The sequence below is a fragment of the Urocitellus parryii genome, chromosome 11, assembly GCF_045843805.1.
Source record: "Urocitellus parryii isolate mUroPar1 chromosome 11, mUroPar1.hap1, whole genome shotgun sequence".
Classification (NCBI taxonomy): domain Eukaryota; kingdom Metazoa; phylum Chordata; class Mammalia; order Rodentia; family Sciuridae; genus Urocitellus; species Urocitellus parryii.
In genome coordinates, this window is record NC_135541.1 from 90465179 (window position 1) to 90492034 (window position 26856).

The window sequence follows — 26856 nt, forward strand, 5'->3', positions numbered from 1 at the left end:
TACAGCAGGCAATAGTAATATGAACAGAAGTGAGGCAATTGATTGAAACTGTAGAACTTGTTTGTTAAGCTTATTTAGGAAAAATAGGACTTTCAAGATTCTTACTTGGGAAATGGAAGAATTTGATGTTATTCTCAAGGATGGAAACTAGTTAGAGTGTGTTTAAGGGCAACTACTAATTATCAAACACTTACTACATGCTAAGTACTTAATATGCATTATGTAATCTTATCTCAAAGTAACATTGTGAGGAACATATTATTTTATTCAATTTAAAGGAGAAAACAAGGTTCAAAAAGTGAAGGAACTCAATCCAGGTCAAAAGGAAAAAAAAAAAAAAACAGGTGTTTGCATTCCACTTAGAGCAAGATCCAGGCTCTTCTTCTGGCCCTGAGGTTTATGCATGATCTCCTCCCTGCCTACTTCCCCAACCTCATCCCATCTGCTCTCCCTCTAGCTTAGGGCATGCCAACAAAAGTCACTTTGTGTCAGTTCCCACAAAACCCCACCTTTGACCAAAACATAGGACCTGGCATTTGTTAGTCCAAAGGCATATTCTTTCTTAGGACTATTTCTTAGTCCTAACATACATTCTTTCTTGCTTCTCAGATTTCTATTTAAATTTTACCTCTTAAAATTGTTCTTCCTTTCTTACCTAATTTCAGTCTCTTCTCTACAAATTTCTTTCATAGGACTTTATTATTTCTCTTTTTTTAATAAAATAATTTATTTTCATTTATAATTATTTGTTTTTCTAGGGGCTGCCTCTTCAACTAAATGACAAGCTTAATTTAGATAGGGATTGTGATTTATTTACCACCCTATACCCAGGATACAGCATAGTGTCTGACACAAAGACATCCAAAAATTATTTATTGAATTCATGAGTGAAAGATAACAGTATAAATGAAAAGTACTCATTTGGGTTCTAGAAAGCCCTTCTGGAAGCTGGAGATCCAAGAAAAGGATATTTCTTTTTCAGGAAAGCCACAAAAATAAAAATGTTAAGCGGGGTGCAGTGGCACACGACTTTAATCCCAGCAATTTGGGAGGCTAAGGTAGGAGGATCACAGGTTCAAAGTCAGCCTCAGCAAAAAAGTGAGGCGCTAAGCAACTCAGTGAGACCCTGTCTCTAAATAAAATACAAAATAGGGCTGGGGATGGGGCTCAGTGGTCGAGTGCCCTGAGTTCAATCTCCAGTTCCCCCCATAATACATAAATAAATAAAGATATTAATAAACAGGTGCTCACGAAGGCCCAGGTTGAGAGTTCTGGCTTAAAATTACCAGTTCCTAAACAAGGCACAGTGGTGCACACCTGTAATCCCAGGGACTCAGGAGGCTGAGGCAGGAGGATCAGTTGAGACCAGTCTCAGCAGTTTAGCAAGGGTCTAAGCAACTTAGTGAGAAGCGTCTCAATAGAAAAAATTAAAAAGTCTGGCAATGTAGGTCAGTGGTAAAGCACACCTGAGTTCAATCCCCAGTACCAAATAAAGATAAAAAATAAAACTACCAGTTCCTGTGCCTATCCTCAGATCCAGAAAATGAGAATTCCTGAGGCTGGGGCCTAGCAATCAATATAATTATGCCCTAAGTGGCTCCAATGAACACAAATTCTGCTTTTATGGGGATAAACCAGATTTCCAAAATTAATGTTCCAGGAGCTGCCATCCCCCTGAAGGGACAGGTATGGAGACACTACTCAGATTGCCAGACTGCCGGACTGCAGTAGCTAAGCTTGCACTATTGCAGTCTGACAGTAAACATGTGCTAGTTCTGATAAGAATAGTTTTGCTGCACCACTCCAGGGTGGTTTGGATTAAGTGTCATGTACAGACTCCTCTTTCATCAGACTCTTGGTCAGTGGGTTTTGACATTTCCAAATCTGCCCCAAGCAAGAAATGTCTTTGCATTTCTTCCTAAAACTGCTTGCAAACTTTTCTTGCATTTTACTCCATAAAGTACTTTATTTAAAAGCATGGTGTTACACTTAATTATGTAACAAGAAATGAACATTCCTGAAAATTATTCTGTGTGGTTGGTACCTCGACTTACCCTTGAGGACACATAATACTCTTTCTGGGAGCATTAATAACCTATAATGGCTGTCTGTATAATTTAATTACAGATTGAATTAAAAACATCTTGCTATCTTCCTTATTTCCATTCTTCATGATGTTTTTAACATTTAGTGTTGCTTTATTAGTATCTAGTAATAAACTTATGCAATGGAAGAAAGGAGTTTGAAAGAAACAAGGAGTACATGAATATATTGGTTTTCTGGACAAGCCAGAAAACCATTCACTTTTGAAAATGCATCCTTAGGAAATTCTCTTGTCTTATCTCTCATGATGGAGTGGTCACTGCCAGAGGATGTTTTTGGTCTTCCTGTATTCTCTCAAAACTGGTGGCCTTCAGCAAATTTGCTTCAAACCCCACCTAGACTTGCTTTCTCATGTGAGAGAAGAAGAAACCTGTTTTTGAGCTTTAGTCAGAGCTCCCACAATTTAATGTGCTCACACTACCTCTTGTAATGCTGTTTACAAGTCTCGGGACATTTCCACTTTCATGGTGCTTTACCCCCTTGTTCCTCTCACGTTGGTATGACTTGAATGCTGACAGTCTACTTCAGCAATAACACTTTATGTTATTCTGAATTTTCTTGTCTGTGTCCTGGTTAATTTCAAGTCCATCTACAAGGTGAAATACCAAGTCAAACATTTGTGGGTTTTTTTTTTAAGAAAATAATATTTTTGGGCTGGGGATGTGGCTCAAGCGGTAGCACGTTCGCCTGGAATGCGTGCGGCCCGGGTTCGATCCTCAGCACCACATTCAAACAAAGATGTGTCCGCCGAGAACTAAAAAATAAATATTAAAAATTTCCCTAGCATATTCAATAATGTCACCATAGCACAATATTTTCCTGTAGACATTCTTTTTCAATTTCACTTGTTTCTGTTAACATTTATTTTTTCTCCAGTACATGTATAGTCATGATTTAGATTGACATATAGGAATCTGTTCGCATGGCTTGTGGCTTCAGAATACATTTGGCTCCTTCTGAGAAATGTGGTCTTCTTGACCTCTGTGGCCTTTGCCCATTTGAAAATCCTAACCATAATCCTCTGTGGGGATTTGCGCAGGTGTCTATTATGGCCCATAATCTGTGATATGACTTCCAGTATTCTCATTGCAGAAAGGTTAAGCTTCTCCATCTTTATTTTTGAGCAAAAAAGTCCACAAGGTGTTAGTATTGTCAGGGAGCAGATTGAAACAAGGTATAACTTCAATCAGGCCTTAAGCCTGCATCTGTGCTGGGAGGAATCTTTGCAATGGGCAAAAGTTTCTGTTAAAAAATGCAACTGGTCACTTTAACTCCAAAGTTATAAAAACAGAATCCTGTATCCTCTACTATTCTTAATGTGGCCATGTTTTCCAAACTAAACCTTGAGACTCTTGCTGTGATAGATACAGAGGTACTTTTGTCCCAACAGTTATCAGGATATCTAATGTTGGGACACTCCCACAGTATTCAGGCTATATTGTCACCATATGTGTACTCCAGGTTGGGACCCAATGTACCAATTAACAATGCAGGTTAGAAACTGAGATTATCCTGCTATATGTGGAGATCATTGTTCTTTATGCACTAAGGGCTATAGAGCAACTGGAAACTTGTTGCCTGAGGAGATATAGTCTACATCTAGGAGTGGGTTCACCAGGGCTTGCCAGTACATATGTATTGGTGTTATTGTTATTTATCTTTCAGGTTTCTGGAAGAGATGCCCACTACCTTGGATCTTACATTCTCTAGTTCTCACTTTTCTCTGCCTCTTCCCATTGACAGTAACAAAGCTGTTAAGACCTGAAGAGGGGTAGCTATGCAACCTGTGAACATCAGCTCCCATACTCAGAATAGGCTCAGTATCTTCAGAAAAGCCCTAAAAGAGGGGACTTCCCATTATATAGTCAAACAAGAATTTGGCAGTAGTAGAACACAGGGCAAGGAAGAGTGGCTAGAAAATCCCAAGAGGGTCCTGGGTATGGAAATTCCTCTACCATAATTATACCTTTGATATAAAGGAGTCACTCACCAGCCTTCTAGAAACTGCTGTGTTATTGTTGTCTCCCTCGAAGGTGGAGTGAAAGAGGAAAAGCAGCCATTTTGCCCAAGAGGATGTCCCAGCCTAGTAGTTAAAGTATGCCATGGGCTCATGGTTCCTCTGTTTGAGAAAAAAAGCTTTAGAGTCTCCTACCAATTTCCACATCCTTTTAGAAAAAGTTGCACTGACAAAGCCCTAATGGTGTCTAGTTCTGAATCACAGTAGGAACTGGTTAGGGCACTAACCCTGAATGCTGCTTTTGCCTTTGTGTCTTTTGTGACTGTCACCTATCAATAAAACAAGTAAAGATCAGCCAGATACAAATGAATGTGAGGCAGCTCTGTCTCGATGTTTTCCAGATCGGTTTGAGTGTTAACCCAAATGCTTCTCACAATCACTTGTTAGTACATGCCTGCTTGGCATGTAACTTAGCAGTTCAGTAGCAAATCTCACTGAGCACTCCCTTCATTTCCAACTGTCATTCTCAATAGTTTGCCAATAGATAAAGCAAAGAAGGGCAAGGTCAAAGTGCTAGTAACCTCAAATTTTACATCAATACTGATTCTATGGGACTTTTTAAACTCTGAAGAAACTACCAGATGTTAGGTTAAAAGAAGTTCTTTTATTTAAAAGTGTCACTTGCCAGAAGGAAGACATCAACAGAAACCATGAAGACATGTCTCAAATTTTATTTATCCATTTAATTCTGAAAGCACATTAAGACAGCATAACAACATTTCACTTTGGCTACAAATTGCTAATTAAGAAGTAACTTTAATTCTTCAGGAGGTAAAATATTAACATTTCTAAATGAAATCAAACACCACAAACTTCTAATTGTTATAAAAAAATTCAGCAGCAAAATCTGTTTAATAATTTAGGCATCTCTTAGTGGTGTAAATATTATCTGCATAATCATAAATATTTTCTGCTTTGTCCATAGACAATCAGCTAAGGATCTGTTGCTCATAAGACTTAAATTAAGATCAACTTAAGGCTGCCTGCTGGCCACAAAATAATTACTTTACACTTGCTGATGCCTGAATCTGTTAGATTTAGCAGCAAGATGTATTCTTTGTTTTCATAAGTAGGGGAAAGTTGCTTTTTCTTATATAAATTCCATTGTTGATGTTATTAAAAAGGATTAGGGTGGAGTTGAAGTAGTTGAAATGTAATTAATCTAATCCCTTTAACAAGAATTGTTTTCATATTGATAATTCTCTATAACAACAAGCATTACAGATCATACCCATGTGAAATATTTACACTCAATATTTTAGTGTATAATCTCTCCTCTAGCTTTCTGTATCAGGAATAAGATTTAGCTTTCTTTTTCTTTTTCTCTCCCCACCTAAAATGTAAAGACCAAAAGAAATCCTTTTACTTTTTTTCCTCTTTGCATCCTCTGCTAATTTTTTCACAATGTCATTGTCTCTGGGTAAATTATGTTAATGGCAATCAAATCATTAATCTCCCCAAAGAGTAGAAATGCTCTGAAAAGAAGAGACTGGTCCAATTGATTTTTTTTTTTTGGTATCTTTTGTCATTTGGTACAGATTCTCATTTCAAATGATTTGTTTACCCATCGATTGCAATAAATTGTTATGCTGCTGAAAATATCAGTAAGAGTAGAGTCAGATGAAGGACGAAACTGTCATTCTGGCCAACCTCCTCTGATTATCTCCAGTGTAAATTGGGAATTGTTCTTAATCTGCTCAAATGTCATGTTATCAGAGAGACTTTCTCTGACCTCCTAATATAAAATTACAATCACCATCCCCTCCCACTAACACTCATCCCTCTAATTGGATTTATTTTTCACCATAGCAGTTATCACCATGGGCCATTATAAAGCATTATATGTTTGTTTGCTTAATGCATCTCCTCCAACTAGGATGGAGACACCTCAAAAATAGGGACTTGGATTTTTTTACTGTTATATCAAGTGCCAAGACAAGTTCCTTAAATACTGTTGTATAATAGGCAATCAATAAAAAATTGTTGAGTGAATGAGACTTTGCCCTCATCTCTCAGGTGCCTAAAGCACCAGATCTGTGTGAAACTACAAGAGACTTGTCATAAAGACTTGTCAACCTTTACCCAGAGCTGGCCGTCCTGCTCAGCCCAAGGGGAAGGGTGCCCCTCCCTATGGAACAAAAGCAGAGACCTAGAGCTTCCTGTGGCCATGTCTTCACTAAAGGACTAATACTGGGTTGTGAGGTACTGTCTGACCTCCATGTGTTTACAATTATAAGAAAATATAGAGAATTTCAAAGGGGGATGCCCTACCGGGTACTATTTCTGTGGCATATCAATAGGGGTTACTAAGTTAAATAGGGACTCCATGGCAAAATAAGTTTTTGAAACTAAGTGTATTTTGTGCAGCTAAGTAAGAATCTTAATTTCAAGGTATCCCAGATGTATGATTATGCTCATCAGGACTAAGACAAGCTCTTAGACACTTTTTCTCAAACATTTGATCCCAGCCATTTTCTTTCTGACTGCTGTTTCTAAGAGAGTGTTATCACACAGAGGACTCCATTGAGTTGGGTATTGAGCAGACCAGGCAGGGGTAGCAGAACAAGTTCTGGCTCTGATTCTTACGGTCGGCTATATGATCTTGGGCAAGTTCCTTAACACTTCTCTATGCCTTGATTTCCTGTTCTGTGAGGTAGGGATGAAAGGGATTTTCCTAAGACAAGTAAACTATCCAACACATCAGGGATGACTAAATGGTGGATATTGTCATTGCCATACACTGAATGTATATATAAATGCATTTGAGATAGATTTCTTCAAGCATTTCATTTTGTTAGGATTGGTACCCACCCCACTCCCCGTAGAAGAGCTGGCTGTACCTCCTTGTCCTCTGGTCCCAGCACCTTGTCCTCATGCTCCATGTTCCTCAGCTGAAGGTGAACAAATGCTGTATTTCAACATGACTTGATACAAATGTCTGTTGGCTCCCTCTGGTGTACCCCACAGAGCTGGTTCCCTTCGTTCCCTCACTCCTGACCTCATATGAAGACACATTCCTCAGGAGGACGGGGGTTAGTGTCCAAGTCAGTGATTGTGCAGATGGCTGCATACTGACAGATTTTGAAGTGACCATATTTTTTTGGTAAATTTCAAAGGAAGGTGAGATTTGTGTGAATCTGACCCCTTCCAGTAAAATGCACATTTACATATATTTAGAATTTATAAATCCTGACAGATTCCACAATATTTATAGCCCTCCATAAAAAGCCTTTGCCAGTTTGCAGAGCTTTGCATTTGGCTCTCTGGTATGCTTAAGAGAGCTTAAATAATAATAAATTTGATGATTTATTCCACCTGGAACAGAAACTTATCCCCACCCCCTTGGCTCATTTTGAAGGGGATACCTATAAATAGTCTCACAGACGCTGGGATCAGGAATAGGGAATTGAAATTTGAGAGAGAAGTACAGAAACATTTTCATTATCACTGATTTCTTGAGTATATTTTTAAAACAGTTCTGTTCTTCAAATAATGTACCTTCTCCCCTTTCTCCTGCCTCATCTCAATTATACTTGAGTCTCCCAGACCTGTTGCCAACTTTAAGATCCAATTGCATTAATGGGAAAAAGAGACTGAGAGTATTAGCTGACTAGGTAGGAGAGAGTTGCCTCTAGGGAGGCCAAAGCAATTCTCCAATGTTCATCTTGTATTTCATAGGAGTCAGCAGGTAACTGAGCATCGATATCGAAAGTGTATATTCATTATTTGAGACTCATCTCATGCATCCAAGAGGTATGAAAAAAGTTCCAAGTTCATGAAGAAGACAAAAGGACATCTAATTGTAATTGTAAGAGACAGTCTAAGGACAATGTCAAAGGGTAGATTCTTTTACCCATCCATACGCAGGATCACCTGGTACAGGGCAAGAGAGAGTCATTCCTTCTTATCCATAGTTCCTCTTTCCATGGTTTCATTTATCCATGGTCAACTAGGGTCCAAAAATATTAAATGGGAAATTCCAGGAATAAATAACTCATGAGTCTTAAATTATGCACTATTCAGAGTAATGTGATGAAATCTCTTGCCATCCTGTTCCATCCCACCCCGGCCATGAATCATCCCTTTGCCTAGAGAACCCGTGTTATTTCCACTACATGATCATTTGTCATTTAGCCAAGGTCTGAGTTATCAGATCAACTGCCTGATATTATAGTGCTGTGTCCAGGTGCCCGGGCATAGTAACCACACACCTTGTCACAATGACAAGGTGTGTGGTTACTATTCACACACTTCCTCTCCTTACATTGTGTCATCTCACATCACCACAAAAAGGATGAGTATAATAAAACATCTTGAGAGAGACCACATTTACATAAACTTTGTTACCATGTATTGTTATAGTTGTTCTATTTTATTATGAATTACTGTTGTTAATCTTTCATTGTGTCTATAATTTACTGTTGGTTATAGGTAAGTATGTATAGGAAAAAGATATACTTAGAGGATTTAGTACTATCTGTGTTTTCGAGCTTTCACGGAGGGGTTAGGAAAATATCCCCTGGGGATAAGGAAGGACTACTGGACCTGAGTAGTGGCTTCCAAATAATTCTATTTGTTATTTTTTAAAATAACATAAATAAAAATGGGGAGCCAGTCATTCTCCATACGATCCCCTGATGAAAGCCACAAGCAGCCACTTAGTGTAGCACAAGCAGTGTTATTACAATAACACTGTGACAGTGATATAATAAGATTTAGTTCCAGTTACTTGTTTGGATTGAAAGGGAAGTAGCCTTTGACAGAAGGAGAATAATGATAATAGTAATTAACATCGATGGAGGGCTGCTATGGGCTGCCGCAGAGTTTGGTTTGCAACACCGTCCTATTTATATAGTCGGCCCTCCACGACCTAGGGTTTTGCATTCCACAGATTCAACCAACCATGGGTTGGAAGTATTGAAAAAACAAAATTCAGAAAGGTCCCCAAACAAATCTAAATTTGCTGTGTGCTGATAACTGTGTTGAATTCAGGCCAATGAGGTGACATGTGGGTACATGCTACTGCGGCCTTCACCATTTCCCAGATCCTCAGTCTCTCCAGTGCTCGTTGTTTGAGCATGGTTCACCCCATCTCATTCCTGCACTATGTGGTTAGGCCTCTGATATCTGTTTCTGTACTGAACATGTACAGATTTTTTTTTCCCATCAATATTCCCTAAGCAATGAGAACAACAACTATTTACATAGCATTTGCATTATGTTAGGTATTATAAGTAATCTAGAGGTGATTTAAAGTATGTGGGGGGATACGTGTAGGTGATATGAAAATACTGTGGCATTTTATACAAGGCACTTGAGCATCTGTAGATTTTGGTGTCAATGAGGGTTCTGGAACTGGTCCCTCATGAACACTGAGGGATGATTATAGCAGGTTTTCTTGGAACACACCCCCAACCCCAAGTCTTTCCTGAGCAATCCTCTTATCTCTAGCTAATAGGATGGCAGATGTTTGGACCAAGCCCCAGAGCCTGCAGTGTACCACATTTTAATGATTTGTGGTGAATAAAGTAAATGTTTTAAAACCAGAATTTATGAAGCAGAGACCCAGTTAAGTATGATGGATGGGAGGCAAAGCTGAGAGAAACTGAACATTGCATGGGGGCATTGCTTCTCAAGCAGGACATGGGTTTATGGTTCATGGAGAGTTCTAAAATCTTGCTTGAAAAATGACTTTTTAAGGAACTATGCTCTTAAGCAATGTCCTTGAGGCAGGGGGAATTTCCCTTGCTCTTCCATAACATCTTTCTAAGAGGGAGCGGAGGTACTGAGCTGTTAGACGGTTGCTCTGTGTCTTAGTGTTTCTGTGATCTAACACATATGGGATAAAAAACTGTTAAAGTCCATAGAAGGAAACAAGACTAGAAAATTATCATATTTATTGTGTTTTGTTTTTTTCTTAAAAAACTATTATGGAGGGTAATCTGTTTAAAACAAATAAAAATGATTATTGAGAAAGTTTTTTCTTTTCATGCCTCTTAGCAACAGCAACATGGCAAGACCTGAGTTGACCCCGTGTTTTAATGTGGCACCTCTTGTTCTTCCTCCACAGGGCAATCCCTACATGTGCAATAATGAGTGCGATGCAAGCACCCCTGAGCTGGCACACCCTCCTGAGCTGATGTTTGACTTTGAAGGAAGACACCCCTCCACATTTTGGCAGTCTGCTACTTGGAAAGAGTACCCCAAGCCTCTCCAAGTTAACATCACTCTGTCTTGGAGTAAAACCATTGAGCTCACAGACAACATAGTTATTACCTTTGAATCGGGGCGTCCAGATCAAATGATCCTGGAGAAATCTCTCGACTATGGACGAACATGGCAACCCTATCAGTACTATGCCACAGACTGCTTGGATGCTTTTCACATGGACCCCAAATCTGTGAAGGATTTATCACAACACACCGTCTTGGAAATCATTTGCACAGAAGAGTACTCCACGGGGTATACAACGAATAGCAAAATAATCCACTTCGAAATCAAAGACAGGTTCGCATTTTTTGCTGGACCTCGGCTACGGAATATGGCTTCCCTCTACGGACAGCTGGATACCACCAAGAAACTCAGAGATTTCTTCACAGTCACAGACCTGAGGATAAGGCTGCTGAGGCCAGCTGTTGGGGAAATATTTGTAGATGAGCTACACCTGGCACGCTACTTTTACGCCATCTCAGACATAAAGGTGCGAGGAAGGTAAGAGAATGTCTGCCTCAATTGGGAATGGGTGTGTCCAAAGGAATCGCCAGTGTGTTGAGGCTGCAGTTCCTAAGATGGCAATTGTCAATTTCTGCTGCAACATTTTCTCAGGAATATCAGTGTGCTGGTACATTCTGAAGGTATTTGAGATCCTTTGGACTCAGTAGTAATTTGTAATCTCAGACATGCTGCCGTGAAACCTGGTGGGCCTGGTGGGATTCTTATTTATTTATTATTTTGTGGTTGTAGATGAGCAACATGGCTTTATTTTGTTTGTTTATATTTATATGGTGCTAGGGATCCAACCCAGTGCCTCACAGATGCTAGGCAAGTGCTCTGCCACTGAGCTACAGACCCAGCCCAGCCTGGTGGGATTCTTAAGAATTCAAATGAAAACAAAACAAAACAACAAAAAAAGAGGGGGTATCTTACTTAAGACAAAGGAACTCCCTAGGTCAGGAGGTTTTCAGTTTTTGTCATTAAGGCAATTAAAACTTAGGGTTTAAATTCTATTGTCCTATAAGGGACTGAAAAACAAGAAATAGAACTTGTAATTTTACATGCAAGGAGGATTGTAACTCACAGTACATCAATCTGTTCATATTTGTTATATTGGACCAAAAAAAATCTGGAAATGAAAGCTATATTTCTTTACATTTATTAAATCAGAACCATAAGCATCTAGGAAATAAAGCATCTGTTAAGCAGGGACAAGTTCTACTTCTTAGGTTTTTGGATGCGCTTTTGTATTGAAATGATGTGCCACATTTAAAATATGAACTTGAATTGGTGCCCTTCATTTTGTATATCAATCACAGAAGGACCAGGGTTGCAATACTAATGGTCACTGTTTAGTACAAATAAAAATGTCTGTCTTTGTTTTTGACAATATAATAGAAACATAATGAAGTTTCCAAGAATTTTGAAGTTGTTTCAATGACAAATTTGAATAATGAGAACCAGGACTACCAACATAGATATTCCCAACCAGCTTTGCAAGTGTGGCATAGTATCAAAATAGCCAACTAATGAAAGTGGAAGCCTAGGTTAGTGAGTGGGGAAAACTGGAGGTAAGAGTATAATTCATAAAAATGGAAATAAAGGAAAGGCAAGTAAAGCTATAATCACTCCAAAAAATGCCAAGAGAGCTTGAAGTCATAATATATGAGGATAACAATAGAAGCAGTACCTCTGTCATGTTGGTTTAATTAAATAATCATAAAATTTAGACAGGATTCATTCAATTTACTGGTTCCTGGCATCCCTTAGGGCAGCCCAGTCCTCGGAAACTGGACAAGTGTTGAGATCTGGCTTTCGGAGACTTACCTTGTGTAATGCTAGAATGAGGAAGAAGTCTCTGCTGCTAAGGAAAGGGCCTTAGTGGGTACCCAGACTAGAGTGATGGGCACAACCTCTCAGAGTGGTATCAGGATCTTAGCTGTGGAGAAGTAGCAGGAACTCTGTTCCTCAAGGAAGAAAGAAACTGTAACTATGGAACCTTATTTTAAACTTTTAACTAAGGTCTTGGTGATGGATGATGAAAGTATCTTTAAAGCCAAATATTTTTGAGAGATATATGCCCTGATACATTTGTATTTCAAGCTTGCAGGTTCCAGGGTATAGAGAGCAGTTCATGTATTAGCAGGGAACTATGACAGTATGATAGGGAGCTGTTGCCTTGAACATGAGTTTGCTGTTTATAATAAAATGCTGCCATTATTATGCTTAGGAACATTTTAGCAAAAAAAATTATTAATTTATAGTATCTTATTCTGGAGGACATATATGAAAATAATTGATGTTGATATTATTAACAATAGTATATCTAAATCAAGTAGTAAGTATTTGATTCATCTATAAGATTAAAGGTCAAAATTAATAATTTGGATTTGAATCCTAGTATGATCTACATTGCTAGGTATATTTATATAGGTCAGTTTCCTACAGTTTGAGAAATCCTTAATCTGAGTCCAAATTGCTATAGCCCAACTTCCTCCAAACACTTGCCCTTCCACTTGTCAAGAAGGCACTCTTAAGAAATCTTGTGGCTGGGAAACACCATTGTTGGAGCTTATTTTTGGCACTGGGTATCCATTTATCTTTTATCTGATTGTTTAAAAGAATCAATTGTTTAGAAGAAACAATCAGATCAAAGAAAAATATAAAATACATTTTAAAAGTAAAGACATTTTTATGCCTTCTCCACTGGGGTCAGATAGGCCATCTGAAGGTGGCATGTAGAAATTTCAGAATCCCTCCAAGTTTATCATTTTCTTTTGTCTTCCTACCATCCTTTCACCTGCACTTCTGTGGTTCTGGGGAATTTGCAGGAGCCCTCCTCCCTTCTCTGGGACTCACCTCCACTGTCTTTTCCTGTTCATCAGTCAACTGTAAGCTAGTAAGAAGCAGCTGGGCAAAACAGAAAGGTCCAGTAGAGGTGAGCCCCTTCCATGAGGTCCACTCTTTCACCTGCACACTCTGTCCAGATTTCTCAGGGCGGAACCAATGCTGGCATGTACTGAACTAGGCACCAGATGGCTGCAGTATTTTTAGTCTTAGGGGAGGGACCAAAGAAGCAAAGCCTGATGGCTCCCTTGTGTCTCCAGCTTTCAAGTTATATAAGGAAGATCTGCTCATGATAGAGCTACTAAAGGGAAATACTGAGCAATAGCCTGGTTCATAGGCCTTTCAGCAGAGACACTAATTATTTTACCTTTGAAAATTTCAGTAGGATTAACGGCCTAGATGGTCTTTCTCCTATATAACAAATCTCCTATAGAGGTTTGAATATTGATTGATGATTTGAAAAGAAAGTTCTAAATATTATTTTCCAAAACAATCATACATATATATTTCCAAAATTATAACTGAGGTCTTTGTTTCATTTACCCACCCCAACATTCCATGAAATGATGGCAACATTTTACATGCCTCTACCTACACATCTGTATCAGATAATGATATTTTTCTACTTGTTACTTTGAAAACCAAAATGTGGAAATTGATATGAGTCATTTTTAAATGGTGGAATGGAGTCCAGATGGAAACATTCATAGAATAAAAGAATACAAAATGTTTCATCTTGAAATATTAAACTATGAAACAAAATTAATTAGATATCTTTGTTTAAAGTGGCTGTGAATTCCAATTCTCTACATTTTCTGTGCATGTGTTTATTTTTTACTGACTGGTATCATTTGGTGTGAAAATTATGTTTTGATTGTCATTTATGTTCTTTTCAGTATGTAATACATGTGATACCTATTTTACTAGTTACAAAAACCATAATCTCATCATAAGTAATTTATTCCTCTTTTGCTATACTTATTTTGCTTTCATTTACTCCTTCTCATTGTGTATTTATTAAGATAATGGAGGGAAAGAGGAAACATGGCTATTGGCAATCTCAGCGAGTCCGTAGTACTTACATTGTTCAATAAACCTAATAATCTTCATGGGCTAATTCTGACTTATGGATGTCCTGCTTCAGTAAATCAGGGTGATTTTCTCTAGTGAATAATAGAAGAGTGCAGTGTGCCAGTACCTTAATTAAAGAGCAGCTCTCTTAGTCTTGATCTCATTTTAATTTACAGGGTAATACTACAATAATATCACTAATGGAAGGTACATTAAAGGGCATCAAGTAGCATTAACTGTATTAAATTATGGTACTTGTGTTAATTAACTGCTGAAGCAAGATGGTTCTAATGGCCAAAAAGGTCGTCTAGTGCATAAATAAAATCTACTCAGATGAAGGGTGAGAGAAGAAATGAAGAGAGTAGACGTTTGTTCTGAACATCTTTTCATACAGACATGGGGTTAAATTTAAAAGCTGTAAGTACAGATAACATCCAAATGTTTCTTAGTTACATAATTGGATGCTGTGATTTTTTTAGTTATTTTGTTTCCATCTAAGGGTTCCATAAATTAATTAAAAAGTTGAACATTTTATTTGTCAGATGCATAGATTTTATTAGAATGTATATTCAACATTCTTTATGTTTTCTTTGAGGTGAACAGTTCAAGGAAGTAATGATATTTATTTTAATAGTTCTTACATCTGAAAGATAAATGAACGTTTGGCAATATGCTTATTTATTTTTATGATATCTTATCAGCAATGTACCGACTTATTGGTTTCAGACATAAGAAAATAGAAATTCTGTTTTAACAAAAACTTTATGAGAATTGAAAGAAATTTTCCCAATGGCCTAGAAAACTCAAATCAACATCTCTTTTACTTACTATCTTTATATTCATAAAGATAGTTATCAGTAACTTTTTCCATTTCTTCTCTACTTCAGTACCTACTCAGGCTCCTGTACAGTTTTCCAAATAGTAAATACAGACCACCAAACTTTGTGTTTAGTATCTGCTGTTTCAGTCACTCATGTCCAAAAATACTAACTGGAAAATTCCAGAAATAACAATTCATAAGTCTTAAATAAATTTTATTACAGAATATTATTACAATGATTTTATTTTAGTATTATTTATTGCTTTCAATCACTCACTGTGCCTAATATATAAATTCAACTTTATTACAGGTATGGATATATAGGAAAAACTGGGAGGAAAAAAACATAGTATATATGGGGTTTGTACTCTCAACTACTCCAGGTATCCACTGGGGTTCTTGGAACATGATGCCCTCAGATAAGGGGAATCTGCTGCAGAATCTTTTTGCCTTTTAAACTCCATTGCTTACCTCAGGAGAGGAGCCTGGGAGCATTATCTCACAGCCTCCCTTCAGGAAATGTCTTTGATGCCATTTTCACTTCACCTCTGCCTGGCTCAGAACCACACTCTCCTTTGCCTAATCACAGGGTCATGAAAGAGCCAGGGACAAAGCTGCCCTGCCTGGGTACTGAAGAGAGAAAGCTCCCCTCCCCACTAGAAAAGCATCACTTTCATTTATAAACCTTTACTGTTTGAATGTCTTGGAAATAATTAGGAAAAGGTGGAGTTCACTTTCTTGAAGCAAAGCTACCAGGTGGTTAGAGCAAAAATAGGGAGCATCAGGTAAGCAAGAGCATTTGGGAAGATTAAAAGCATAAAAGCGATAGTGCATTTTTCATAGCTTTGGCAAAATCATGTAATGCAGAAGTGATTTACAAACTACAGAGGCTTATCAGTTTTCCTGCAAGTTCTCTAAGTGTCTTTCGACAACTTGAATAAATCTACCAAAATATTTACTTTCCACCTCTTGTTTAAGAGGCAATCCCACAAGACACTTTTAAACATTGTGCCTGGCCCTTAGCCATTCTTTCTCAATTACTCCTCATTATTGAAGCGGAGCTCTCCTGCCACTGAACAGATTTTGCTTTAGGAACATCTTCCTTCTTTCTGTTATCAGTAGACACTTATCCTCCACCTGGGACAGTGTGGGTTAGACAGAGGACACACAGAGATGTGTGAGGCATAGTCTCTGCCCTCCAGGAGCTCATATCCAGAAGATGCAAAGACTTCCATAAAAAGAAAAAAAAAAACTGATGACAACATGATTTAAGTAGTTTTCACATGTTATTCTGTTTTTTATTTCTATAACAAATCTTGAAGCTGGTAACTTTATAAATAAAACAGGTTTGTCTCACAGTCCTGGAGGTGCAAGGGACCACATTTGGTGATTGCCTGGCTAGCAAAGTCCTGAGACAGCCCAGGACATCAGGTGGTGAAAGAAAGAAGTATGTATCTTTTCAGGTTGCCCTCCCTCTTCATATTCAATCATGAGAGATCTACCCTGATAACCTTGTCCAATCCTAATTACTTCCAAAAACCTCATCTCTGAACACCATAGTTGGATTGTTTCCAGCTTCTTAATGTCTCACAATGGAGGTTAAATTTCAACACATCAACCTCTGTGGAGACATTAAAACACTATCTAAACCACAATACCATGTGAATGCTTAAAGCACTATGGTCTCAGAGAAGGAGCTACAAATTTTATGTAGGAAGGTTAGTAAAATTTTTGATGAGGATAAGAGATTTATACAGTATTTTGAAATGTGTGCTTTAGTTTGCCAAGTAGCCAGAGCAGAAGAGATGTTCCAGGCAGACAAATGATGCATGAAAACAGCGCAGCATGTTAAGGAACTCCAAATAGTTAGGAATTGGGGTTTAAAGTCCTGGGAGATGTCTTCCTGTCTTCTCCCTATGGACCATCACCATCTCTATAAATTTCTAAAGGATACCCACATCTTGCCCTCCGAGTAGCACATGTCGTAAGAAACCTAAAATTATATGGATTCACACATATCAGTTGAGTTCAGGTCAGAAACATTTTAAGGCAATGGTGATAGAGGCTGTTCGGGTGTCTGTGCATCCTAGAGAGATGTAGCATTGCATAAATGAGGGGCAACCAAAATGCCAAGCCATGATGCTTAAGCAGAGCATCCAGAAAAGCTCTCCAAATTCCATGGAAGTCAACTCATGGCAATGGTTTGAGATCTGCTTATAAGTCAGTGGGATGTGGTGACCAGTCAGATTCTAGAGAAGAACTGAGGGAAAGACTTCTTAATTAATTGACTGGACAGTGAGCCATAACATAGGGAGTAAATACTAGAATAGGGTTTCAGGTAATTAGTGATTTAGCTGATTATTCATGTCATGCCATTTCAAGTAATAGAAATCCAAGTGGACAGTCCAGTTAAGGACTTTTTAAATTGCTGTTCTAGTGCCCTAGAAAGCAGTTTGAATTAGGTTTGGAATTTATGACCTTACATGTGGTGGTTGAAGTTTGAGGAATGGGTGACATTGATAATGTGGGGTTTTAGGCCATTCTATTTGTAAATAACTGTGGTCATTTATAGGACATTCACAGAACCCTCTGGAATACTGTCATTTATTTAAAAGGTAATTTCTGAAGGAAATTGAGAAATAGTCTGAGAAGCTACAGGAAATCAAAAGAGAGTGAAATGAGTTCAGGTAATTCTAATATTCTCCACTAATATGCAATAATAATCTTTTACATTTGTCTAGCTCTCTGTTTACAAAACTCTTTCAAGTACTTTATTTACTCTAATTCTTACAAGAGATTTATGAAACAGGTGGTGTTTAACCCTGTTTTACAGATGAGAAAACTGAGAACCAGAGATACTTCATGATTTTCTTTTTTAAAAAAAATTATTCTAATTTGTTATATATGACAGTAGAATGCAATTCAATTCATATTACACAAATAGAGCACAATTTTTCATTTCTCTCGTTGTCCACAAAGTAGTCACACTATTCATGTTTTCATGCATGTAGTTGGGGTAGTGTTGTCTGTTTCACTCCACTGTCTTTCCTACCGCCATGACCCCTCCCTTTCCTCCCTCTCCTTTGCCCTATCTAAAGTTCTCCTATTCCTCCCATGCTGCTCCTCCCATCCCCATTATGAATTAGCATCCTTGTATCAGAGAAAACATTCAGCATTTGTTTTTTGGGGATTGGCTATCTTTACTGAGCATTATCTTCTCCAACTCCATCCATTTACCTGCGAATACTATGATTTTATTCTCTTTTAATGCTGAGTAATATTCCATTGTGTACATATACATTTTCTTTATCCATTCAGCTACTGAAGGGTATCTAAGTTTATTCTACAATTTAGCTATTGCAAATTGTGCTGCTATAAACATTGATGTGGCTGTGTCCGTGTATTATGCTGTTTTTAAGTCCTGTGGGTATAGACAGAGGAGTTTTTCCAGTTTTCCATGGAATCTCCATACTGCTTTCCATATTGGCTTCATTAATTTGCCGTCCCACCAGCAATGTATGAGTGTGTCTCCCCCCACCATCCTCACCAACACTTATTCTTATTTGTATTCTTTTTTAAAATTTTTCATTCTAATTTGTTATATATGACAGCAGAATGCATTACAATTCATATTATACATATAGAGCACAATTTTCATATCTCTGGTCATATACAAAGTATATTCACACCATTCATGTCTTCATATATGTATTTAGGGTCATGAAGTATATCTCATTCCACCATCTTTTTTATCCCCTTGTCCCTTCCCTTCCCTCCCTCCCTTTTGCCCTATCTAGATTTCATCTAATCTTCCTATGCTTTCCCTCCCAGCCCCACTATAAATCAGCCTCCTTATATCAGAGAAAACATTCTGCCTTTGGTTTTGAAGGATTGGCTATCTTCACTTAGCATTATCTTCTCCAATTCCACACATTTACCTGCAAATGCCATGATTTTATTCTCTTTTATGCTGAGTAATATTTCACTGTGTATATAGAACACATTTTCTTTATCCATTCATCTACTGAAGGGCATGTAGGTTGGTTCCACAGTTTAGCTATTATGAAATGAGCTGCAATAAACATTGATGTGGCTGTGTCCCTGTGTCCCTGTAGTATGCTGTTTTTAAGTCCTTTGGGTATAGTACAAGGAGTGGGATAGCTGAGCCAAATGGTGGTTCCATTCCAATTTTTCCAAAGAATCTCCATACTGCTTTCCATATTGGCTGCACCATTTTGCAGTCCGACCAGCAATGTCTGAGTGTGCCTTTCCCTCCACATCCTTGCCAACACTTATTGTTGTTTGTATTCTTAATAGCTACCATTCGGACTGGAGTTTTCTTTTCTTACATCATTCATATAATGAAGTGACAAAATAGGGTTGCTAACTCCAAAAGTTGTACTTTCTGTAGATGACTCAGTCTAGCACCAGTCACTCTGAAATGGTCTTGGTAGATATAGGAGTCCCACAGTATTCCCAAAGGAGCCATCCTTAAACAGATACAAGGAGTCAATAAATCCTATGGCTTTACCCTTCCTGAAATGTTCTGGGAGTTGCACTCAACATGACCTTGGCTGCTCCGTATTTCATTACACTAGGTTGTGGGGTGTTCATCTGCACTTGTTTTAGTTGGATTTTCCCTTGCTATGACCAAAAGCCCTGACAAGAACAATTAGAGGAGGAAAAGTTTATTTGGGGACTCACAGTTTCATAGGTCTCTGTCCAATAGAGAACCAGCTCCATTCGTTGGAGCCTTCCGTGAGGCAGAACATAATGGTAGAAATGAGTGGCTGGGGACTAGGGTTGTGGCTCAGTGGTCGAGTGCAATCGGTTCAAACCTCAGCATCACATTTTAAAAAAATGAAATAAAGATATTATGTCTGCCTAAAACTAAAAAATAAAATGTTAAAAAAAAGAAATGTGTGGCTGAAGGAAGTGGGGCTTTGAACACGGTACCAGGAAGCAGAGTGAGAACTCCACTCAAGAAAGACAAAATATAAATCCCAAGGGCAAACCCCTAGGGACTCACCTCCTCAGGCCACAACCTGTCTGCCTACAGTTACTACCCAGTTAATCCCTATTACGGAATAATTCCACTGATCAGGTTAAGGCTCTCATTATCTAATCATTTCACCTCTAAACCTTCTTGCATTATCTCATATGTGAGATTTTAGGGACATCTCACATCTAAACCATAACAGTATTCTAACTTATTTCATTTTTATGTCTTCTTGTGTTTACTGCTGAAATCAAATTACAGTGACTGTTTCTTATTTTCTGAGGAAACAGAAAAGTAAATGAACTGAATTTTTTAAATATTAATTTTTCTCCATAATAAATATACTTTTCCATAAATTTAAATATCTGCCACTCTATTTAATTAATACAGTAGCTTCATTGTGAACTAAAACAAATCACTGATATTAGTGGATAAACTTGGAAATGACCAATGATTAGTTAATTTTAAGACAACTTGTCCTTCATGTGAGGTCGATCTATTTTTCTTTTCAACTTTCACACACTGGTCTACATTGTCTTGTCTGAAACTGCAGTGAAAAGTGTGTTGCCTCTTGCATATAATACAATTTTGTAAGTTCATAGTCAATGATCTTACCTCCTTGGTCTTTTTTTCCCAAGCTAAATCAATATTTAACCATTCAGCCATCAAAATTCTAATTTAATCTTCTTTTAAAGGGAGAAAGAAGCCCTTCTTTTGAAGGGAGAATGATATAAGAATATGTAAATGAAAAACTCAGCAACCTTAATTTTTTAAAAAAAGCATTTTTACTTAGCCTGGTGGAAACATTTAGAATAAAGATTTATGGTATGCACCCATTTTAAGTGGACAACCGAGTGCTATTCTGATTTGGAACATATTTTTTAAATCCTTGAGATGTTCTTGAATTGTAAAGAGAATATATGCATAAGCAGCTTATTTTCCTTTGAGGTTTCCACCATTTTAAGCAGAGAATGTGTCTAATAATTCCTTTATTTAAATTATAAACTTCATTAACATGCAGGAAAACAACCCAGTTTAAGAATTTGTCTCTTTATCCTTAATTCCCCCGTGCCAAAAGTTTTTTAAAGCTAGTAGGTCGTTAAAGAAAAGATGTCTCCTTTTTAAGAAACATGGGATATTTAGGCAAAATACCACATAACGAGGAAGTAAAACAATTTCCTCCTCCACTACTAACATTTGTATGGGAAATTATAGTCAGCCACATATATATGTCAAACAATGCAAACAGGAATGCACTCAGCTTCTTTGTCTAAGCTGAGGAGGCTCATTCTTTGACTTCATTCAGTGGTTGGCATATTCCAACAATGGTCTTGCTGAATGAGTTGGAACAAAAGGCATTTTCCTGACATATTCAGAGATGATAACCACTGTCTGATATTTAGTGTAAGAGATTTTGGGATCTATGTGCAATGGTTCAATAAATAGATCATTCCTAATTTTTCTCCAAATAGAAGAACGAAAAAGGTTAAGGCCGAGGGTTTTATCATTGTAATTTAATTCTGTGAATTGACATATTGATTCTATTACAATATAGGTCTATATTTCAGTTTAGTAAGTTGCTTTTAGAACTAAGCATATTAGTTTAATCAGAAGTGACTACATTGCATGTAAATTCATATTTGTTATTTCTGCCTTTTTTAAAATCAGTCAGAAACTTTCATCCAAACAAAGTTAATCAATCAGGCCAAGGTGGGAAGGAAATATTTTAAATTACTTATGTTGGCATGTGAATTTATTTCTGACCTTCCACCTGAAAAACATTGACTATATTGAGAGACAGGTTGTAAACATGATGTAGCAGCCTCATAAACCTTATTGGTCCAATTTCCCAAATCAGATGTATTACAATTAAGGTAGCTACTGTTTTATCTCTTTCTTATCATGCTGTGACTGTGTCTAGGACAAGTGATTTTGTGCTGGGAATAATTTGAGAAAATAAAGACAAATCATTATGTTATAGGGCTGGGGACTTCTGGGAAACTGAGGTAGTACAAAGACACCTCCCCCTCGCCCTTCAAATTCCGATTCTGTGATCAAGTCAGAAAAATTTTAGACGTGTCGCTCAGAATAACAGACATGTCTTTATTAAAGGGATAGGAAAAGGGAAAGGGGACACTCTCAAGGGAAAGAGTGTGTCTCGTCTTAAGAGGAGAAGGACAGTATGCCTCTCCTATACTCCAGTTTTTTTTTTTTTGGAGTTCCCAGAGAAGTTTCCAGAGAGTCCCGCCCAGGTCCACTTCTTGACTTTTGACTGAAAGCAGGATGACATCAGACTTTCAAGTCCCCACTGCCCTGATAACTCTAGGTCACTTAACTCATGCTGACTAGTTCTAATTGGAACCTGTTCTTAGAGATTTTATGGTTGGGGGAGTTATCTCCCAACCACATCCTTATCTCCCTGAGTTTTACAATCTGGTCTGTGTAAGCATCACAAAAGTCCCTTCCTTCAGGGTAACTTGTGTTCCTCTTATCAGAATTATTTTAGGCCTGTATTTCTCCTGCAGGTAACAGGTAGTTAGCAGAGGAATGTAACATGTCTTGTACACTTAGGCCAGCAGGACTGCAGGTAAATTGTGTCTTGGGAAAGAAAGAGTGTGTGGGCCAGTACAGTGAACCCAGTTTATAGAATTATTTCTTTAACCTCAATTTCCTATCACTCTCATCTATCTGCCCCCTATCAGTTAGGATTTCAAAGACATTATTTGTCTTTTAGAAGGCAACATTGGCTAGGAGTCAAAGAGAAATAAGTTCATGCTTTTGCTGTGTTGATATTCTTTGTGAACTGAGAGAAAATCAGACCCACCGTAGCAGAGTCTCTTCCCATACAAAATGAGCATATTTTACTAGATTAGAATCACTCCACAAGTAAACCCCATAATGGTCAAATACATTTGGGAAATGTTCACAGTATTTCCTCTAGGAGAACCATAATGCTTATTAGTGTATTAAAAGCTCTGAGATAGCCTGTGGCAAAGAAATAGTTCCATTTTACTTAAGCCAGAGCCTCCCAAAACTTAATTAGCCAAAAGTATCAATTAATATCCCCCAAAAAAGTTGTATGTACAGAACTCATGTGAGGGTAACAAGTTTCCTTCTTCTACCATCTATCATCATGGGGCTCTTCTTATGATATGAGGGAAAAAAAGAAAACAGCATAAGTGTGTGTGTGTGTGTGTGTGTGTGTGTGTGTGTGTGTGTGTGTGTTTAAACTATTTGCAGTACTAAGAACAGATTGATTTTTCACAGCAAGGTCTAATTTTAGTTATTATCCTTCCTATATTGTTGCTACATTAAGAAAAAAAAACAGACTATCTTAGGGAGAGGCAGACTTCATAGGGAGTATCTTTCTTTCTTTCTTTTTCTTTTTTTTTAACTGTTGCTCTATTTTTTTTAACCTTGTGGAGTCCTGAGTATCTTTAAGAATTATGGAAAATTAAGTACATAATTGGAAGAGATAGAGATTTTTGTTTTTTTGTTTTTAAGCTACGAGATTGTGATGGAAGAGTCAGCAAAGATGTGAAAAATGAAATGCCAAGTGGCACAATCTGGTGCATTTTGAGATAAATAGAGATGTTAAAGGCTTTCTATTCCTTGTGTATGTAAGCCCCTCTAACTCTAATTACAGCAATAAACTAAAAGCATATATTTAAAGGAAAATAAGATGGCCTAGTAATTAATACATGATTTTCCATTTGCTTTGGATGATATTCTTAAAGCCACAGGGTAATTTTAGTCAAATGCAGGTTTCAGTTGCTCTGCTCCTTAGGACTGTTAATGAGTAACAAATTAGAGGACAGAAAAGAGAAACATTGTGTGCAGCTAAGGGGTATCACCTAGTCTAGGAATTGTATTGCTGCCTTGGCTGCTTTTACTCATTTGGTGCTACCAGAATATCAGGGAAGCAAAGCTGTTACAACATATTGGTGACATCCATGAGTAATTATAGATCCTCCAGTGCTACTGGGAACAGGGAACAGATGGGGGGGAGGGTGGGCCAAGAGATGATGGTGGAGGAGTCTAAGAGGTCAGAGATTTGGCAGGTTGGGAGGAGGCAGCCTGATGAACTCCTGTCCTGGATTTATATAGGCAGCGTGTCTGCCAAATTGAGTCATAACATTGCAAAATAATTTCTTTTATAACTGAAAAAAAATCATGAAAATAATTTAATCTAACTCCCTCTTTTTCAGATGTGAAACAGAATGGTTGGGTATATTAGCCAAGGATAATAGTACTGCATAATGAGAATCTAGACCCAGATTGGACTTGTTTTTTATTCACGGGTCTGCACCCTAGAACTGGGTCTGATACATATTAGGGGTTCAAGAAATGTTATCTGAAGAAAGGAGTAAATAATTATGGGAATGCCATTCCATGTACATAAATGTTTGGAGCATCTATACTCTTCCATTAGGCATCTTGATGACCACCTTAGCATAGTCTCTGCATAAGACTGCAAAGGAATTGGAGCAAAGCCTGATTGATAGTTGTGGTTATGCCATTTTCTCCAAATATACCAGATATGCAAAGCTCCAGGTTTCAACCAGTTTCTAGGGTTGAAGAATAAAATGTGTCTACCTCAGGTATCAAGTACTATATGTGTGGCTTGGGAGCTGAAGTAGGAGGATCATAGTTCAAAGCCAGCCTCAGCAACTTAGCAAGGCCTTCCTTAAGCAACTCCACAAGATCCTGTCTCTAATAAAATACAAAAAAAAAAAAAAAAAAAAAAAAAGGACTGGGGATATGGCTCAGTAGTTAGGTGTCCATGAGTTCAATTACCAGTACCAAAACCAAAAACAAGCAAACAAATAAACAAAAGTAATGTGTATTCTGCATAAATAAATACCACTGAACCCAGCTGCACATTATTATTCGCCTACTTTGTTCTTTCAAAAAAGGAATTGTGACTCCTGATTTTTTCCCTAGTGAAGAGATAATGAAAAGAAATGAATTGTTCTGCTCACCTTCAAAAATGTCTAGAAAAATCACAATATCACCATGTGTCCCAAGTGGTCTTCAGATGATGTTTGCCTCTTTGGTCCAGCAACCAACAAGTTTAAATGTGCTTTGAAAACATATTACAATTCATATATGAGGCCTTTAAATGTTGATAGTGTTTGGTTTGATGTTGCAAAGATTTGAACTAAGGAGACACAGGAAGAAGCAGAGTGCAAACTCAACTGTATAGATTTATGTCTATTAAAATAATTCAAGTTCATTATATGTGTCAAAACGGGATTTTTAAATATCAATAATATGAAGCTAATTTTAAGAAGAAGGAAGCAAGAATAAAGGAACAGAGTGCAAGACTAGATCACAATGGTGTAATTATGGGTGATTTTAATTTTTTTTGCACTCCTATGTTTTTCACATTTTATTCACCAATTATATCATCAGAAGGAAATCAAATGGAAATTCTCATATAAAATATATAATATCCAGTCAGGTATGGTGGCGCATGCCTGTAATCCTAGCAGCTCAGGAGACTGAGACAGTAGGACTGTGAGTTCAAAGCCAGCAACAGGGAGGTGCTAAGCAACTCAGTGAGACCCTGTTTCTAAATAAAATACAAAATAAGGCTGGGGGTATGGCTCAGTCATCTAGTGTTCCTGAGTTCAATCCCCAGTGCATACATACATATATATTTTAATTTTTAATAAAAATTAAAAATAATAATAAAAGTATTTATATAATCAGAATTTTTTATAAAATTTTACTGCATGTACTTAATAGTTTATTGAAGCTAAAAGAAATGTCAGTAAACTTGAAGATCTATATAAACTGTTCTATATGCAGAACAGCAAGAAAGATGGTAGGAAAAATGAACCAAGTTTCTGAAATGTTGTGGACAATATTAAAATGGTGAATATATGTGTAATAGTTTTAGAAAGAGAAAAGAGAAGAAATAGGATAGCAAAAATATTTGAGGAAGTAATCTGAAGTTTTCCCAAAGACGTAAAGATACAATGAACCCTAAGCAAGATGAACGTCAAGCAACCCCTTTGGGTGTACCACACATAAACCACCGACACTCAGAGGTAAAGAGAAGATCTTTAAAGATGCAAGAGGAAAAAAAAAACACATTACGTATGTGTAAAAAAACAATTCAAGTAAGAATTGAATTCTCATCAGAAATAATTAACATCAGAAGACAGTAGAATGCCTCTCAAGGGCAGAGAAAAAGAGAATGTCGACCTGGAACTCTATATCCAATAAAATTTTCTTTTGCAAATGATGGCTTATTTAAGATATTTTTGAAGAAAAGAAAATAAATGAACTTATTACCCAAACTAGAAAATGCTAAAAGAAGTTTATCAAGCTAAAAGGAAGGAATAACAAATGAAAAATTTAAAATATCGGGACACAATGAAGATTACTGAAAATTAAAGATATGTAGTTAACTAGAAAAAACCCTATTTTTTCCTTTAAAATACATATTACTATTTACAACATTGTAAGATTTGCAATGTATGTATGTATAATAAGGACAACTATAGCCCAGAGAATAGGAGGAAGGGGGAAAAGGGACCAATAGAATAGCTAGTTTAATATAAAAAAATACAATGTACAAAATAAATGGTGAGCAACTAATGCTACATACTATAACCCCTAAAACAAATATTTCATCCTAGAGAACTGGAGGAGTAATGAAGTGGTAGTCTTTAGAATCGAGAGGGGTACCTATGGAAGATTATTACAATGAACTCATATTTTAATTTAAAAAGTGGTAAAGTGGCAAATTTGGTATAAAATTTTTTAGTGAATTTA

At 37.2% G+C, this 26856-nt stretch overlaps 1 protein-coding gene across 6 annotated transcripts in view; it reads left to right on the forward strand.

Moving 5' to 3' along the window:
- The window catches only part of Ntng1 (netrin G1), a 329591-nt gene that overhangs the window by 161484 nt on the left and 141251 nt on the right, over nt 1-26856 (forward strand). For all 6 annotated transcript variants that reach the window (XM_077791396.1, XM_077791394.1, XM_077791397.1 and 3 more), the window contains exon 2: nt 10191-10831. In XM_077791396.1, coding sequence (XP_077647522.1) covers nt 10191-10831 — 641 coding nt within the window. The remainder of the gene's footprint in view (nt 1-10190; nt 10832-26856) is intronic.